This window comes from Hyperolius riggenbachi, chromosome 8 (genome assembly GCF_040937935.1).
Source record: "Hyperolius riggenbachi isolate aHypRig1 chromosome 8, aHypRig1.pri, whole genome shotgun sequence".
Lineage (NCBI taxonomy): Eukaryota > Metazoa > Chordata > Amphibia > Anura > Hyperoliidae > Hyperolius > Hyperolius riggenbachi.
This window is the reverse complement of record NC_090653.1, coordinates 275,818,027-275,836,181: the sequence shown is the minus strand read 5'-3', so window position 1 is coordinate 275,836,181 and position 18,155 is coordinate 275,818,027. Positions and strand designations below refer to the sequence as shown.

At 43.1% G+C, this 18,155-nt stretch overlaps 1 protein-coding gene across 1 annotated transcript in view; it reads left to right on the top strand.

Annotated features, from left to right (window-relative positions):
* The first annotated feature begins 16,532 nt into the window (after positions 1-16,532).
* The window catches only part of MAMDC4 (MAM domain containing 4), a 138,309-nt gene continuing 136,686 nt past the window's right edge, over positions 16,533-18,155 (top strand). The window contains exon 1 of the mRNA XM_068248950.1: positions 16,533-16,613. Coding sequence (XP_068105051.1) covers positions 16,562-16,613 — 52 coding nt within the window. The 5' untranslated portion in view covers positions 16,533-16,561. The remainder of the gene's footprint in view (positions 16,614-18,155) is intronic.

The window sequence follows — 18,155 nt, the reverse complement described above, 5'->3', positions numbered from 1 at the left end:
CAGGTCCACTTTAACCAGTCTTTGCTGTACTGATTGTGTAAGCGGGTCTTTGTTCAGATATTCTACTGATTTGTGTAAGCGGGTCTTTGTTCAGATATTTTATACAGCTCACCTTTTAGAGTCGGAATGACTGTCTCTCTGATCAGTTAATACCACCCTGTGTAAGCAATATGTAATCCTTCGGAATGAGTCATAGGAATGTGGAGTGGGCATCTGCCAGGCTGCAGGAAGCCTTCCTCTGTCCCTCCGTGCCCACAATCTGCAGAAAGGCTCTATAATGAACTGGTGAACGGCTGGCAGAGCTCAGCATATGGTTTATTGGTTCTCTCTATATTCAGGGATGGGATTTTCTCTGGGTAATCTCATCAGCCAGAGCTCTGTGATCCAGGAGGACGCAGTCTGTAATCAGCCGTTCAGGCCTTTAAGCCTGGAACACACTTTTAATTATGGTTGCCCAATCACTGACCACATTTACCACCCCAATGTAGTATGCGGGTCAACAGGTATTGAATGCAATGAGCAGACTGTAGATTAACCTTCATGCTACATGTGGGGGTAAAAGTGGACAGTGATTGGCCAATCAAAATCGATAGTGTGCACCAGGCTTTACAGTTAGAATAAATCGGCAGTGGTAAAGTGCATTTCCCAGAAAATGAAAAATGTCACTGTAATGTCAGGCTTCTCCAATGCAGTAATATTTCTGTCACTGCTGAACCAATCCGCCAAGGGTTCTGGCAGCCTTCCACACGGCTGACCCATGAGATAGAGGGAACGGAGCCTTTTCTGTGAATGCACCGCTCGTGCCAAGCTCCAAGACGAGTACGTATTGCGGCACTGCTGCATGAGTTGGGCATTGGGTTGTGCTGCTAGTAGTTATAAGATATCTAATTTAGGTTACTAATATTTGACTAGGCTCTACCTGGCACCCAACGTTTCTCTCCTACACCTGAAAATAACCCTCTCACCTAATGCCTAACCATAAACCCCATCTAATTGCTTAAAGGATACAGGAGGTGAAATCAACCTGGGGCTTCCTCCAGCCCTTAGAAGCCTCTGTCCCTCACTGCAGTTCCGCTGTCAGCCACTCTTCTGGGGTCCCCTCGTAGTGTCAGCTGACACGCAATTATGCATGCTTAGAAGCTCAGTCGCTGCAGAGGGGACCCCAGAAGAGTGGCTGACAGTGGAACTGTGGCGAGGGACACAGAGGCTTCTAGGGGCTGCAGGAAGCCCCAGCTAAGTAAATGTGTAGTCATTGAATTTGCCTCATGTATTCTTCAAAACGAACTCCCTAACTCATCCCTAACCTCCCTTTAGTGCCTAAAACGAACCTCTTAACCCCAGCGCCCATCGATTATAACCAATAATTAGATCTGATTAGCTACTATTCGCATTGGGCGCCCAACTCTCTGCTTGGGCGCCCAATTACGGATCAGGCTTCTCCCAGTGGTCTACTACTCCAACTCACACTGATGGCCATACGATATGATCTCATATCCACTCGTGTCTGTTCTTTCTCTGATTTTACTAATGCTCTGCTCCCTCTCTCTGTTCATAAGTTACCTTTCTCTCTCTATCTCCTCCTTTTTCCTACTACCCTGACACAAGCACGCTCTCATATATGAAGAAACTACTGCAACCTAGACATGCAATCTGTCTCTGATGCCCTGGCACCTCTTCACATCATCCTTCATTGACCCAGACTAGGCAGCTACACACTACCACAGCTCAATCACAAAAGTCATGGATGTCATCACACCTCTTACCAATGTTCGCCTTCAACGTTTCAGTCAACACTGGCTACAGCTAAAAAGGTGCTCTAAAGCAGCTGAACGATGTTGGAGAAAAACTAACACAAATGAGGCCTCTTGCACACTACATGCAATTCCGATTTTATTTTTTTATACGTCTAATTTTGGATTCCAATTAAAAATCTTAACAGCATGACAGCATGCAGTACGTTTTTTTTTTTTTTTTTTATCGGAATCCAAAATCGGATCAGATAAAGAATCGGAATTGCATGTAGTGTGCAAGAGGCCTAAGGATTTCTTTTCATACAAAATAAGCCTTAAACAACCTTAGAAATGCTCTCTCTTCTAACCGTCATATTTTTCTTCTCTAATATCCTCCCACAATCCGAAGCGCTTGTTCAGCACTTTTTAACTCCCTTCTCCGCCCCCCCCCCCCCTTCCTCCTCCTCACCTTCCTCTTCCTTCATGCTTCATGAACTAAGCCATTATTTGTCTGCTAGCTCTTTGCTTGATAAGTTCCAGTCTGACTTCTCGCACAATCCACTCCACAAAAACAGTTCTTACTGAAGTGGCCAATTATCTCCTTACAGCTAATTCAAAAGGCCATTATTCCATACTCATCCTTCTTGACCTCTTATCAGTGTTTGATATACTGTTGACCACACCTTATTCATACAGATGCTTTCATCTGTAGGCATAAAAGGCCCCACTCTCTCCTGGATATCTTCCTATCTCTCTTGAAGGTATTTCACAGTCTCCTTTTCTGCCTCCTTTATCAGTGGGAGTACCTCAAGGTTCTCTCCTTGGCCCCTTCCTCATTTCCATCTACATGCACGGCCTTGGTAACTTAACTAATTTGAGTTTCAATACCACCTATATGCTGTCGATACACAACTGTACCTCTCGGCTTCAGACCTTAACTCCTTCTTCACGCGTGTTCCTGACTGCTTGTCTGCTATATCCTCCTTCATGTCCTCTTGCTTCTTAAAACTTAATTTGAGTAAAACAGAACTAATCATCGTTCCACCATCTCTGTCAAGCTCTCTGCCTGACATAACAATAAATGTTAACACCCCTAAAACGTCAGTCCCCAAAGTATGTTACATAGGGGTAATATTTAACACTCTCCATTTATTCCTCACATTCACTCCCTAACCAGCTCCTGTCATCTTCAACTCAAAAATATATCTTGCATCCAACCTCTTCTCACTCAGGACACAACTAAAATTAGTTAGTACATGCTCTTAAACTATCTAATTTGGACTATTGTAATGTACTACTTTGTGGACTCCCAACTAATAGACTACATACCTTCAATCCACACTGAACTAAGCTGCTCATCTCCTTCATCTCTCTTCTCGCTCTTCCTCTGCTTCTTCTCTTTGTCAAACTTTTCATTGGTTGCCAATTAGCGAGCGGATCCGTTTCAAACTCTCTTTACCGTAACCTACTAAGCTCTTCACAATCTCTGTCCTCTATAAATTTCCTCACTTGTTTCCAGCCACCAACCCAACCACAATTTCAGATAGATATAGCTTGGAAGAATACAAGAAAGTGAAAACCGAGAGCCCAATATAGTGTAGCATGTCACGACAAAGGAGATATGACAAAAAATATGAGTAATATACTCACAAGTCTGGGTTACCACAAAGGCAACCACTGGATGTGCAGGTGGGGAGTATTATGACCTGACCCCACTCAGGTATTAAGAAGTCGCTCTCTGTAGACAGGAAACGTGGATACACCCCTCCACCAAGGGTGGACTAGATCAATGGATGAATGGTAATAACAGAGGCACCAAATTAGGATAAAATAATAAAAAAACGTTTAAAAGGAGGGTAGGTTCGGTGGATACCACCCTCAGGTATATAATGACCAGCCAATGAGTCATGTGAATAAACGATAAAATTTATTATATGCTTTCCAGGCATGCAACGCGCTTCACGAGTCAAAATCCCGCTTCATTAGGCAATCAGTGTTTGGAGATACACATCTAGCACAACAAACACTCGGCTCCGAGTGTTGTTTGTTTTGCTAGATGTGTATCTCCAACACTGATTGCCTGATGAAGCAAGCTTTTGACCCGTGAAACACGTTGTATGCCTGGAAAGCTTATAATTATTATAATAAATTGTATCGTTTATTCACATGACTCATTGGCTGGTCATTATATACCTGAGTTTGGTAACCACCGAACCTCCCCTCCTTTTAAACGGTTTTTAATTATTTTATCCTAATTTGGCGCCTCTGTTATTACCATTCATCCAACAATCTCAGATATGCACACAACCTTATTTTGTCCTCTAGAATTACCTCCTCACACTCCCATATACAAGACTTCTCACGTACTTCACCCCTCCTCTGTAATGCCCTTCCTCAACACATCTGTCACTCTCAAACATCTGAACATTTTTAAATGCTCCCTCAAAACTCCCTTTTTCCGACAAGCGCACGCTTTACCTTAGACCAGCCCCCCTTCGACCTGAGGCCAAGTTGCACCAGATAACCTAAAAACGCACTGCCTGTATGAATACTGTATACTACCCCAACTCTTGCTCCAACCCCCCCCCCCCAATTCTTTTCGATTGTAAGCTCATAAGGTTGCGGCTCTCACCCTTTTGTGTCTTGGAATTTAATTATTTTGTATGTTGTAATCTGTTAGACATTTTATTCATCATATTACACTCATCCCTATAGTTATCAATTCTGTATTTTGCACCAGTGTCTATATTTAGTGTATGCCACTGTTTGCATTATGCACCCTGTCCCCATGCTTGTTTTTCTTATTTTGTACAGCACCATGAAATATGTTGAGCTTTATAAAGCAATAATAATAATAATAGACACCTGCAGATCACCGTGCCCAAGTGACCTGATCCAGCTGTGAGGAAAATAGCATATCATACACTGCCTGTCCAAAACAATAAATAAATAAAGATTACCACCTGGATTTAACGAAACAAATACATGGATGGATGGATAATGGTTTCCAAAAGAATGAGGTCATTTGACTACCTGAATATATCCAGGCTATTGTATCAGTGAATTTTCTCTTCCCTGGTGTAATGTGCATATTCCAAGATGACAATGCAATGATTCATCGGGCTCAAATGATGAAAGAGTGCTTCAGGGAGCATGAGTAATCACCCTCACATATGGACTGGCCAACACAGAGTCCAGACCTTAACCCCATTGAGAATCTTTGGAATGTGCTAGAGAATAATTTGCGAAGCGGTCAGACAAATGTCACAGACAAATGTGACATAGCAAAAGCTCATCGAAAATATGTCACACCGACCAAATGTGTGCCCTAACCAAAGCAAAAAGAGATCCTATAAAATATTAGTGTGATTTTTTTATTTTTTATTTTTTTTTTTTTAGACAGGCAGTGTATGTGGAAGAACAAAAAAAAGATATGGTCACTGCTAAAAAAAAAAAGCTACCCAAAACAATGTAGATGGGGGTTTTATAGGAGTACAGAATAAAATAACACGGACAGATCTTCAATCCGACAAGCTGACAAGCTCTTGTCAGATTTCTTGCAAGATTAACAAAAGTCCGGAGAACGGTGTGAGAAGCCTCTACAGGGGCCATAGGTTTTCCTCTACTTAGCCTTCAGATTGTAAGCCTCTGGCAGGGCCCCCCCCCTAGTGTTTCCAGCTTGACTATGCAATGTCACTGCCTGACACCCCTCTGGTGGACAAGAACAGTCTCTATTTTGAACAAAAGATTAAACAAGCAGCTCGGGGTGACCCAAACCACTAGGAAAATACAGGGGGCAAAAAGAGACCGAAAAGTGCTCCTACTAAAAAAGCAATGCTTGGTGTGGTTTGCCTTCTTAAAACAGAAGGAAACTTGCAATAATTCAGCTATAAGTGAACATTTGTGGTTACCCACAATGCACCATTACTGAATATGCAAATTATGCCTTTATGCCACTGTAGCCGGGTTAGCATCCAGAACCGCTGGTGTACAGCAAGCCTATAGCTTTAAATATTGCACAGCCACATCAACCCCAGGTGTAGACAGCCCTATCTCATCCAGTCTACATGTGGGGTTGATGTGGCTCTGTAAAACTGAATGGGAGGAGCGCTGAAAAGTGATAATTGCGCAAAAAAAGTGGGATCAGCGCATCACCAGGCCGCCTCTGAATGGCCTCAGCTCAGAGATGCGCTGAGCCCCCCCAGAAACTGCAAACGCACCTTGAACCCAAACAGAGGCTCTGCATATACACCAAAGGAAAACTATTACGGTAAGTGGGAGCAGCTGACCAGAAATAAATCAATCAAACATAGCAAAGAAATGAACAGCACTACTTAAAAACAGATGAGTGCTTACCTGCAAAAAAGTGCACACCCCACTCATGGGATTCAAATACACAATGAGCATACACATGACCTGTCTACCACTTGGAGGATGTTAGTTTCCACTAACAATTTGCAATTTGTTAGGTACTCGTCCCTCCCACTGTCGAAGAAGTCTTTCCTCCATGGGAGGGGACCTAACACTAACTAAATTCTACCTATGCATATGCATAGCCTGGGCGCGCTACCAGTAAAATTGAGAATTGCGCAAAAAAAGTGGGATCAGCGCATCACCAGGCCGCCTCTGAATGGCCTCAGCTCAGAGATGCGCTGAGCCCCCCCCAGAAACTAGTTTGTAATTGCTCTAGTCCATTAGGGGAGCACAACCTGTAGTAGACAAATGGTTAAACTTATGCAATATTTTCTTGCATTGAAAATTTTAAATTGTACAGTTAAAATATTGAAAACTTCAATGTCGCTCCCAGCCCTTCTGTTCCAGGGAGGAGAGTTTATTTTTGGTAAAATAAATGAGCCTAATTAGAATAGTCTTCGTAATGTTTAGGACAGTTTGTCTAGCAGGTCAGAGTTATTTCACAAGTACCTCATTATGTATTTGTCTATTTCACCACTGCAGGTGAGATTTACAGCGTTGCGCAGTTGGCAGGATTGGGGGACACGGTGGCGGTGTACAGCACGGTCATAAATTCTTGGAACAAGATTTTACGACTTAATAGCCAGATTCTGGTGCTAAGGTCGCCTTCTGTGACAATGGCCAAGACCAGCTGACTCTCAACTTCCAGTTCTGTAGAGAAGTCGACACACGGTACACTTATACTTATTAGAGCGCACAGAGTTTACTATAATTTGTACAAGTGACACCGAGCTTAGGAGCTGTTCTTAATTAAGTCTCAATTATCTGCATTTATTAAACATTATTGTTTCCAAGCTATGTTTTACTAAACATTTTCCATGGCTGAATTTCACAATATGTAGAGTTGGTACAGTCAAGAAACTCAGAATAAATGTTCTTGATTTCCTTATTTCACAATATAGATCAAAGTACGCCACGCTTAATTTAGAGATTTATTGGGCATCCATCTATCTCTGTTTTGAGTCGTACCTTTTTTGCTGGCATCAGGGCATTATTTTAAAGCTGTTAACATTGAACTTGGACAAACGTCTTTTTTCAACCAAACTAACTGTTTAAAAGATGTTTTGTTAACCTCCCTAGCGTTAAGGATGAGCCTGGCTCGTCCTTAAACAACAGCTGGAATTGGTAAGGACGAGTCAGGCTCATCCAGTTATTGCAATTACTTATCTGTGGCGTCACTGGCGTGCGGGATCCCTCGCCCGCACCTCGCGGCTTCCCTGCGAGCGTATTCCCGTCCTTCGTCACTTCCTGTCCCTCGGCGATCACGTGGCGTGTCCTTCTGATGATGCTGCATGCGCCCCTTGGTGTCGGACACACGTAGGGTCATCACATCAGGCGGCCAATTAACATTTTTTGGTATTGAATTCAATATCAAAAATTCTAAGTGTAACAAAATAATTAAAAAAAAAAAAAAAAGCTTTGGGCTGCACTACTGCCCATAGCAGCAAACAATGTAAAAAAAATATATTTATTTATTATCAATTTTTTTTTCTTAGTAAAAATTTTAAAAAAGGGCTTTCCTTTTTTTTCATATTGTACGCATGCTTATGGACAGCTTGCAAGACCGCAACTTGTAAGGAGTCCACAAAAAATGCTTACAATATAAATAAATGAAAATGTTTACAATATAAATAAATGCTTAAAAAAATTGTACTGCTTTTGGTACAAAAATCACATGGAAATTTAAACACCGTGAATGTGTATGCTCACCTGACTTGGGACAGAAAAGTGTATTTTTTACATGAGGCTTCTTGAAAACACCCAACCCGCCACCCCTCGAAATCTGTGAGGATCCTCTGTGTCAAGGATTTCAGCCACAATGGCTATATTTATTGATCTATAGTACACAAAAACACACAACGTTTCGGGCCTGCAGCCTTTATCAAGACTTGATAGAGGCCGCAGGCCGAAACGTTGTGTGTTTTTGTGTACTATGCATCAATAAATCTAGTCATTGGGGCTTAAATCCAGGGGGAGACCCAGTCATCCTTTTCTTTCTGCAGTGTATTCCCGCACCTCTATAGGACCCAGGTATGGACTGGTTGACTCCCTGGTAAGTGATAATACAGCAGTTTGAGCTGAGGGTCAGTCTTTTCTATTGTGGTCCCTCTGTGTCCTCTGCATCCCCTCCTATGTTCCGCTGCCCCTTCAGAAAGAACTGCTGCTGGAGCTCTAGTCGCAGCTACTCTGCATGTGTGGCACTGTTTCATGTTTGTGACTGAAACCCGACTGGATTTTCCACATGCGTTTCAGGTGTGTGATGCAGATACTTCTCATTCGTACAGCTAACTCTGACTCTTTGCGACCATGGGGTCCATTCATAAAGCATTACCGCATTCGGTAATGCAGAAAACAGCTGACTTTACTGAGCACTTAGGAAAATGGCAATTCATAAAAGCTGTTGCCGCATGAAAAGCTGAAATTCCCGAGCAGCGAGGTAAATTACCGACTTGTGCGGTAAATACCTTAACACATGTCAGTAAATGTCAATTTATAAAGCCTACAACAAGCGGTAAAGCCACAAAGCAATACCGTCTGCTTTGAAGTGGTGAAAAGAGTGCGGAGACTGTGCTGGGAGGACAAGTGAAATCACCACCGGGAGACTTGGGCACAGGATACAGCCGATATACGGCTTACCCTGCTCCAGAACAAGTCCCAGCGGTGTTAAATGCTATTCTCCCTCCAGGTCCACGTGGATGGTAAGGAATGATGTAATTCCCCTGCCAGCTATTGCTGGCGACCGAATTAGTGTTTTAAAAGTAACTTCAGCTCGGTCTTCTGACGGCACCAAAGTTGCTCGCTGTGTGCCGCTATAGCCGTAATTCCTATTATGGTGGCGCCGGCTGCGCCCAAATATCCTTAGCTGGATACAACGTTTTCCTGTGCTGAGGGCCCTGGCTCACAGGCAGAAGCAGTGATAGCTGTGACTGACAGGAGCAGGGAGCCAATAGAAATCACCCCTGCAAGTCTGACTGATGGAATCTGAGACTGATAGGACCTGCAGCCTTCACCTTTTGACAAGCTTTTAAACCCTTAAGGCAGCATCAGAGAGAACGGAACAGGCTTCCCCTGAATACCTTAGGCTGTGTGGCTGTTTAACCTCTTGGACTCCTGTTTTGATGATGTGTATGAGCTAGAATGGAAAATCACCTAAGCAGGGCATGTGTTAAGTTTCTTGAAGTTCTTTTAAGCTGTGGCAATTAAATAGAATATTAAAGAGACACGGTAACCTCAAAAAGTTCCCTGGGGGGTACTCACCTCGGGTGGGGGAAGCCTCAGGATCCTAATGAGGCTTCCCACGCTGTCCTCTGTCCCATGGGGGTCTCGCTGCAGCCCTCTGAACAGCCGCCGACAGACCAGACTGTTAATTTAATATTTACCTTTGCAGGCTCCAGCGGGGGTGCTGTGGCTGCTTTCGGCTCCGAAGTAGACGGAAATACCCGATCTCAGTCGGGTCCGCTCTACTGCGCAGGCGCCGGAGACTTGTGCCTGCGCATTAGAGCAGACCCGGCGGCAATTGGGTATTTCCGCCTACTTCGGAGCCGCCAGAGCGCCTGCGCAGAAGCCGGGAAGGTAAATATTTACATCGCCGCTGTACGGAGGGCTGCAGCGAGACCCCCGTGGGACGGAGGATGGCGCGGGAAGCCTCATTAGGATCCTGAGGCTTCCCCCACCCGAGGTGAGTACCCCCCAGGGGAATTTTTGATGTTACAGATTCTCTTTAAGAAAGACTAATAGACAGATTCAAAGCAGATTCAGAGCAAGCAGAGTCAGTATAACAAAATATGTACATATAAAACGATGTTGGGATGCCTCGTAATGCCTTCACCGCACAGAACAGCTTGTAACAACACAGAGACACTCCACTCTCTGCTGCTGTCACAAACAGGTTTTTGTCAATGGGCTTTGGTAATTCACAGAACTTTTACCGCACCGGTGAAATTTTTTATGAATTAGCACACAAAAGTCTAAAATACCGAATGCTGTATTTTTCCGACCAGATTTTTTTTGCACAGCCTTTTATGAATCAACCTCTATATGTACCTTTGCACACTGGATGTTTCTGACAGTTACTGCTTCTTTCAGCTCTTGCACAGGCATGTTCATGGCTTCTCATATGCTGCCTATCCATCTTAGCCTCTGCAGTCTTCTTCTTCTTTTGCCCTCAATTTTTTCCAAGCAACAAGCATTTCCCCAAATAATCCAATCTTCTCATTATGTGACCAAAGTATCTGAGTTTTTTTTTTTTTTTGAAAACAAGTCAAGTTTATTGATCATAATGTAGAAGCACAAAGCAGGATACAATGCAATGATATCAGAGATAACCAGTCAAGAGGTACAGGATTCTACAGTTGTATCAGATATATAATCAACTATGTACGATGTTGCATTAACTTGACACGTTTTCATTAAAATTTAAACCCGATAAACATACTACACACTATAACATAACAGTCGGTTACGGTAATGCAATGCCTTTATCTTATGTAGTTAGTAATAAGTGTAATGGGGGGGGGGGTCCTTAAGATTGTTATCTAAAGGAGGGCCTATTTTAGGACTGGAACAGGAACTTTTTGAAGCATATAAGTGGATTATCTACGGGTACGGGGCAGGGATGGTCGTAGTCAGCCAACTTCGCTACGCTGGAACTACGCATAGTTTTCCACGAATACGCTTTGCAAACTACGGCTACGAAACCAGTAACTTTGCTACGTTTGCATTTCGTAGACTACGCGTTAAAATACGGAAGCTTCGCGTAGTGCGAAGCGTAGTGTATGCGGACGCTTATGCCCTTATGCGGAAAAATGTCCGCAATAATCCGCTAACTATGCGCCTGGTTAAGCTAATATATGCGTACATATCACCTTCCAATGCAGAATTGTATACGTATAGAAGGGCAATAATATTTCTGCGCATGCGCAATGATCTGTATAGATGCAGTTACCGTACGCGTAGTTGACTTCGCAATACATACGTCAACTACGCGTAGCGGGCAAAGCTTCGCATAGCGGGACTACAACTACGCAGAAGTGCGTATGCAAAGTTTTTAAACTTCGCCTATGAACTACGATGCGTAGTTGCGAACTACGACGCGTAGATTCGCGACAGCGTAGTTTACAAGCAACCCTGGTACGGGGAGAGTCTATCCTGGTCTTCCAGATTTTATTAAAATTTGGCTAGAGCGCCCCTTTTTTTATATATAGCTTTCCTAAGAGGAATGACTTTATTGACACAAGTGATCCATTCAGAACGAGTAGGTAGGGTAGGAGGTATCCAATATCTAGTAAGAAGCTTTCGAACTAAGTGCAAAACCTCCACAGCAAAATGTTGAGTATATTTTTCAGAAAAGGAGGTTGGACAAATATAAAGTAAACAAATTCTTGGATCACATGTAATTGAACAACCCATGTAATCATTTAAAAACTTAAAGTGAACCTCCGGACTAAAAATGTACTCAGCAGAACTGAAAAGGCTTGGTGTTTCTTTAACAGTTTCACAGCATCAGAACTTTGTTTTTCTTACTAAAGCATCATTTTTAGCTGAATTTTTAGCTAAGCTCCACCCATCAAAGAAAAAAGCCCGGGCTTTTTTTTCCTGATGCGGTGCAGAACATGATGGGATATCCTATGTTGTTATTCACGTTGCCTAGAAACTGGGAGGGGTGATCAGGACACAGGACAGTTGGAACTGTGTCTCATGCTCCCCGTCACCTCCTTTCAACCAAAAAGATGTCTGCCATCATGAAATCAAACATTTGCCTGTTCTTTTAAAACAGTGTGGGTAAGAGATTATATTACCTATCTATTTTAATTAACATAACTAATGTAACTTAATGACAGTATGTTTGTTTAGGCTGGAGTTCCACTTGAATCCAATATGCATTGTTGACTTCAGGGCAGGACCAAATCATATGAAAAAAAGGTGCCTCTAGATACTGTACATTTAGGGCAATTTGCTGATGCATCCGGCTTGAATTTGGATAGGCGCACTGGAGTGATAAATGCTCTATGCAGAACGTATATAGGTAGATAAGCCTGTCTGGGGCATGCAGGGATACCTGTACCACCCTGTCAAGGGTATCCTCCTATTCCAGATCATCTACTGCACCAACATCCGCTTCCCATACTAGCTTGCGAGAATTGGCTCTAACACTGGCATCAGGAGATATAATCACACTATACAGGGAATGCAGAATTATTAGGCAAGTTGTATTTTTGGGGAATAATTTTATTATTGAACAACCATGTTCTCAATGAACCCAAAAAAACTCAATATCAAAGCTGAATATTTTTGAAAGTAGTTTTTAGTTTGTTTTTAGTTTTAGCTATTTTAGGGGGATATCTGTGTGTGCAGGTGACTATTACTGTGCATAATTATTAGGCAACTTAACAAAAAAACAAATATATACCCATTTCAATTATTTATTTTTACCAGTGAAACCAATATAACATCTCAACATTCACAAATATACATTTCTGACATTCAAAAACAAAACAAAAACAAATCAGTGACCAATATAGCCACCTTTCTTTGCAAGGACACTCAAAAGCCTGCCATCCATGGATTCTGTCAGTGTTTTGATCTGTTCACAATCAACATTGCGTGCATTTTATGATGGACCACAGGTTCTCAATTGGGTTCAGATCAGGTGAACAAGGAGGCCATGTCATTAGTTTTTCTTTTTCTTTCTTTTCTTCTTTTATACCCTTTCTTGCCAGCCACGCTGTGGAGTACTTGGACGCGTGTGATGGATTATTGTCCTGCATGAAAATCATGTTTTTCTTGAAGGATGCAGACTTCTTCCTGTACCACTGCTTGAAGAAGGTGTCTTCCAGAAACTGGCAGTAGGACTGGGAGTTGAGCTTGACTCCATCCTCAACCCGAAAAGGCCCCACAAGCTCATCTTTGATGATACCAGCCCAAACCAGTACTCCACCTCCATCTTGCTGGCGTCTGAGTCGGACTGGAGCTCTCTGCCCTTTACCAATCCAGCCATGGGCCCATCCATCTGGCCCATCAAGACTCACTCTCATTTCATCAGTCCATAAAACCTTAGAAAAATCTTGAGTCTTGAGATATTTCTTGGCCCAGTCTTGACGTTTCAGCTTGTGTGTCTTGTTCAGTGGTGGTCGTCTTTCAGCCTTTCTTACCTTGGCCATGTCTCTGAGTATTGCACACCTTGTGCTTTTGGGCACTCCAGTGATGTTGCAGCTCTGAAATATGGCCAAACTGATGGCAAGTGGCATCTTGGCAGCTGCACGCTTGACTTTTCTCCGTTCATGAGCAGTTATTTTGCGCCTTGGCTTTTCCACAGGCTTCTTGCGACCCTGCTGACTATTTTGAATGAAACGCTTGATTGTTCGATGATCACGCTTCAGAAGCTTTGCAATTTTAAAAGTGCTGCATCCCTCTGCAAGATATCTCACTATGTTTGACTTTTCTGAGCCTGTCAAGTCCTTCTTTTGACCCATTTTGCCAAAGGAAAGGAAGTTGCCTAATAATTATGCATGATATAGGGTGTTGATGTCATTAGACCACACACCTTCTCATTACAGAGATGCACATCACCTAATATGCTTAATTGGTAGTAGGCTTTCGAGCCTATACAGCTTGGAGTAAGACAACATGCATTAAGAGGATGATGTGGTCAAAATACTAATTTGCCTAATAATTCTGCACTCCTCCCTGTACAACATAGATATTAACTGTTTAGGAATTGAACCACCAAGAATATCATATATAACAACAGAATGTTTTAATTCCATTGGTATTGAGTCAAACTGTTTATATAGCGCATGGGTTAGCGGCCTATACTTGTAGAAGACAGTATGATATAAATGAAATTCTTCACCTATTTGTGCAAAGGATTTAACCGTATTGCCTTGCAAAAGCTGGAATAGACATTTTATCCCTTTACTAATCCAAAAAGCATTATCAGTAAGTTTACAGACTTCTTTTATTAAAGCCAATGGGTACTAGTTTAAAAATAAAAAAGTCAGATACTCACCTAAAGAGAGGGAAGGCTCGGTCCTAATGAGCCTTCCCTCTCCTCTCCCGGTGCCCTCGGTGCTGCGCTGGCTCCCCTGTTCGTGTCCGCCGCCGCAGGGACTTCGGAGGTCTTCGGGAGCACTCGGGCTTCCGAAGACGGGCCGCTCCATACTACACACGCGCGAGTGCGTCATAGAGGGCGCTCGCGCATGCGTAGTATGGAGCGGCCCATCTTCCGGAGCCCGAGTGCTCCCGAAGGCTTCCGAAAGCTCTCTTCGGCATGCGGAAGTGGCAGTATTTGACCGAACTGGTCGAATACTGCCACGGGGGATCCTGCGCGGGACCGGGCACCGGGAGAGGAGAGGTAAGGCTCATTAGGACCGAGCCTTCTCTCTCCTTAGGTGAGTATCTGACTTTTTTATTTTTAAATTGGTAAACACTAACTTTAAGCATTGATTTTCCCAGAGTGGAAGATGTTTAACTGTATGGATGTGAAGTGATTTTTGATGTGCCTTATCCCAGACAATAAACATTTGTTTTAATGTTGGAGGTAGCATTCGAAAGTGAGGAACACCTGCCCTGCCCTTGAGTAGATTGTACAGTGAGTCAGTGTATTGTACATCCAGATCATCAAAGAGTAAAGCCTGAAGAGCGGAACTGCCTTCCCTGAATCCATCGTATAATAATGATAGCTGAGCAGCCAGGTAATACGAGTGACAGTCAGGCAGTGCAATTCCTCCCATATCTTTTGGACATTGTAGAATAGACAGAGATAACTTATGCCTACGATTAGCCCAAATAAATTGCGTATTAAATTTTGAAAACGTAGCAGTTGGGAGATATTCAGGAGAGTGCCAAGTGACATTATAATACTTTGGGAAGACGTATCATTTTAAATAAGTTAGCTCTGCCCACGGTTGATGATGGTAATTTTTCCCAAGCACGCATTTTATTAACTACGAAATGTAGCAATGGGGCAAGATTGAGAGTATCGTATTCCGCAATTGAACGTGAAATATTGATACCAAGATATCGGAATTCACTGACCCACTGTAAGGGAAAGTATCTGAGTGTTACAGTAGTATCAGCCCTTTTAATGAACACTCTGGCCTTATTTCTTTAAAGAGGAGCTATCAGCCATACTATCTCAGAAAGAAAAAAACACATATATAAGTAGATAAATACTTGCTCTACTTACATAACAGATGTATTGCACTGTCCACGTTTTGATTTTAGTGATTTTTCTATAGAAAAAAAAAGATTTTCCTTTTTGTATGTGCCTATCTTGAAGCCAATTCTGATGTCATTTCCTCCCTTACTCTGTCTGTGTATCATTACCCACCCTCCGCCCTGTCTTCAGACAGCTCTGCTGTATAAAGTGCATTGAGAAATATTGGCCAATCAGAGAGGAACAGAGGTGTGGGAGGGGAAAACAGGAGGGAAAGAGGCTTCAGCCAATCGGCTGCATTAGTTAAGTCTGAGGAGAAAGTAAAGTAGAAAAAAAGAAAACCCAGCATGCCCTGCAACTTCCTTTGTACGGCAGATGTACCAAATAAGAGCCAGGGAAACTGGGCTTTTTATGGAGAAGAAAAATAAGAGTGATTTTAACTTTTGGGTTGCCTGGTTAGCATCCTCATTACTTGTTTACTAGATAAAAATAAAGAATTGATTTTATGCCCGACAGTTACTCTTGAAGTATTGGCTGGTTAGATCTTCTAGCAGTCCAGGAAACTCTCAGTAGCTTTCTCCACATCCACAGTTCAAAAGTATCATTTTTTTTCTCTGTGTGGCTTATTTATAGTCCAACTTACACAACCACATGGTACTACTGGGAAGACCTTAGTTTTAAATTGTACGGGCATTTAAACATTAAAAAAAATGATACCTGGGGCTTCCTCCAGCCCCCTCCAGGCTGATCGCTCCTTCGTCCTCCTCCTGAGCCACCTGGATCCTTCACAATTCAGACCTGATTGTCCTTCAGTCGGCGCAGTCCGGCTGCGCACACTCCCCTGTCACACTCCCGTTGCATGCTTGTTGCAGGTGTGTGACTTAAACACCACTAAAGCCAAAAGCTCAGCATGACAGCCAGGCAACCAGCATTGCTTATGAGGGAATGAAGATGGCAGCCTCCGTATCCCTCTTACTTCCGGTTCCCTTTAACGCTTTTATCCCGGAGCAACAACGTTATGTTATTCGGTGCAGTGCCGCCAATATTCGTTTCTTGGGAAAAAAACTCTCTGATGGAATCTTTTTGCCTATTCTGCATATCACAGCACACCTGACACTGCCAAGCTTCTGCTAACTTAGGGGTGAAAGTCCATCTCACAGTCCCAGAGCTAAACCTCTCCAGACTCTTCCTGGGAGCTGTCATGCCATGCTCACGAGAGGTGGTCCTGCTCCTGCTGGCCCTGTGGGGCTCCGGTGAGTGACCCGCTTAATCTCTCTCTATAAAAACAATAAAGCATCACCCCTTGTGGCACTGACTCCTGGGGCTGGGAAAGCATTTACCGTGTTTTGCTCTGTAATTGGATCAGTGTCATTACCAGGGGCATAGCAATAGCCATAGCAGCTGCTATGGGGCGCTGGAGTATAGAGGGTCTAGGTGGTGCTTGATGTATTCACCATTAACTTTCTTGTTCTTGTGTTTTTCCACCCTCTGACTGTGTCTCAGTGCCCAGGAACTATGAGCAGTTTTGATTGCATGAGAATGTACATTGCCAAATTAACTTCTATCCATAGGGTAGGGGTAGGTGGCATTGCTTAAAGGAACCCATAAACTATGTTAATTTCCCGTTGAAATACAGCAGATTCGATCTCTGTGATCGAATCTGCTGTGAAATCGCTAACACAGATGTTGACCAATCAACTGATTTTCATCCGAAAACGATCGATTCAGTCGATCTGTCCAGGCGGAAAATTTTACTCGATTGCCGGTGGGTAGGGAGCGCATCGTTAGCTGCGTTCAATATGGCGATGACCGACACAGCAGTAATATCACCTGTCCGCTAGATTTTAATATTTAAACACAGCAGTTATGAAATAAAATGCAATGTCAGCTTTCAGAGCAGATAAACTGTACTTTGGGAATTTGTAATTTGTAAACAGACAATATTACTTGTGCACAAAAGCAAATATGATATAACTGTATGGGTAATAAAAAGTTGGAAAACACATTTTATTGAATGTTATGGTAGAGTTTTATCCCACTTTAAGATAACTTTGTGGGTCCTGTTGTTGTTGTTTGTGGGAGTTAAAGTGCACCTGTTATGTGAGAGATATGAAGACTCCATTACTAAAGACTTTCCAAAACTGCATTGTTTCCTAACTATAATGTTGATTCTCTGCCGCTAATACAGAGCTATGCAGATCAGGAATTCCTCATTAGAGATGGCTCGAACCTCCGGCAAACATCGCGAACCACAATAGACTTCAATGGGCAGGCGAACATGAAAAACTACAAACACTGTTTCTGTCCACAAAAAGTGATGGAAAAGATGTTTCAAGGGGTCTAACACCTGGGGGGGGGGGGGGGGGGGAGGCATGGCGGAGTGGGATACACGCCAAAAGTCCCAGGGAAAAATCCGGATTTGACGCAGAGCAGGGTTATAATCCCTAAAAGGTAGAAATCACATTGCATTCCTAAATTGGAGGCCTAAAGTGCTTGAAAATATCTTGCGTGTGTATACATGGATCAGGTAGTGTACTGCTTCACACTGACAGATCAAACTCCCTGTGTAACGCACAACAAACAGATGGCTGTGCTGGTGCGCACGTTGGCGAGAGTGCAGGTGATGGCGGCTTTCCAGTCCATATGGTCACCAGGCTGAGATAGCTCAATGACAGAGCAACAGTAACTGTCCAGCTGATCAAATTTAGTCTGTCCACAATAAAGCAACGACCTTATTATCTTGGGTGTGCCCCCCTCCCGAGACACTCATATAGCCTGCAGTCATTGCTTAATTG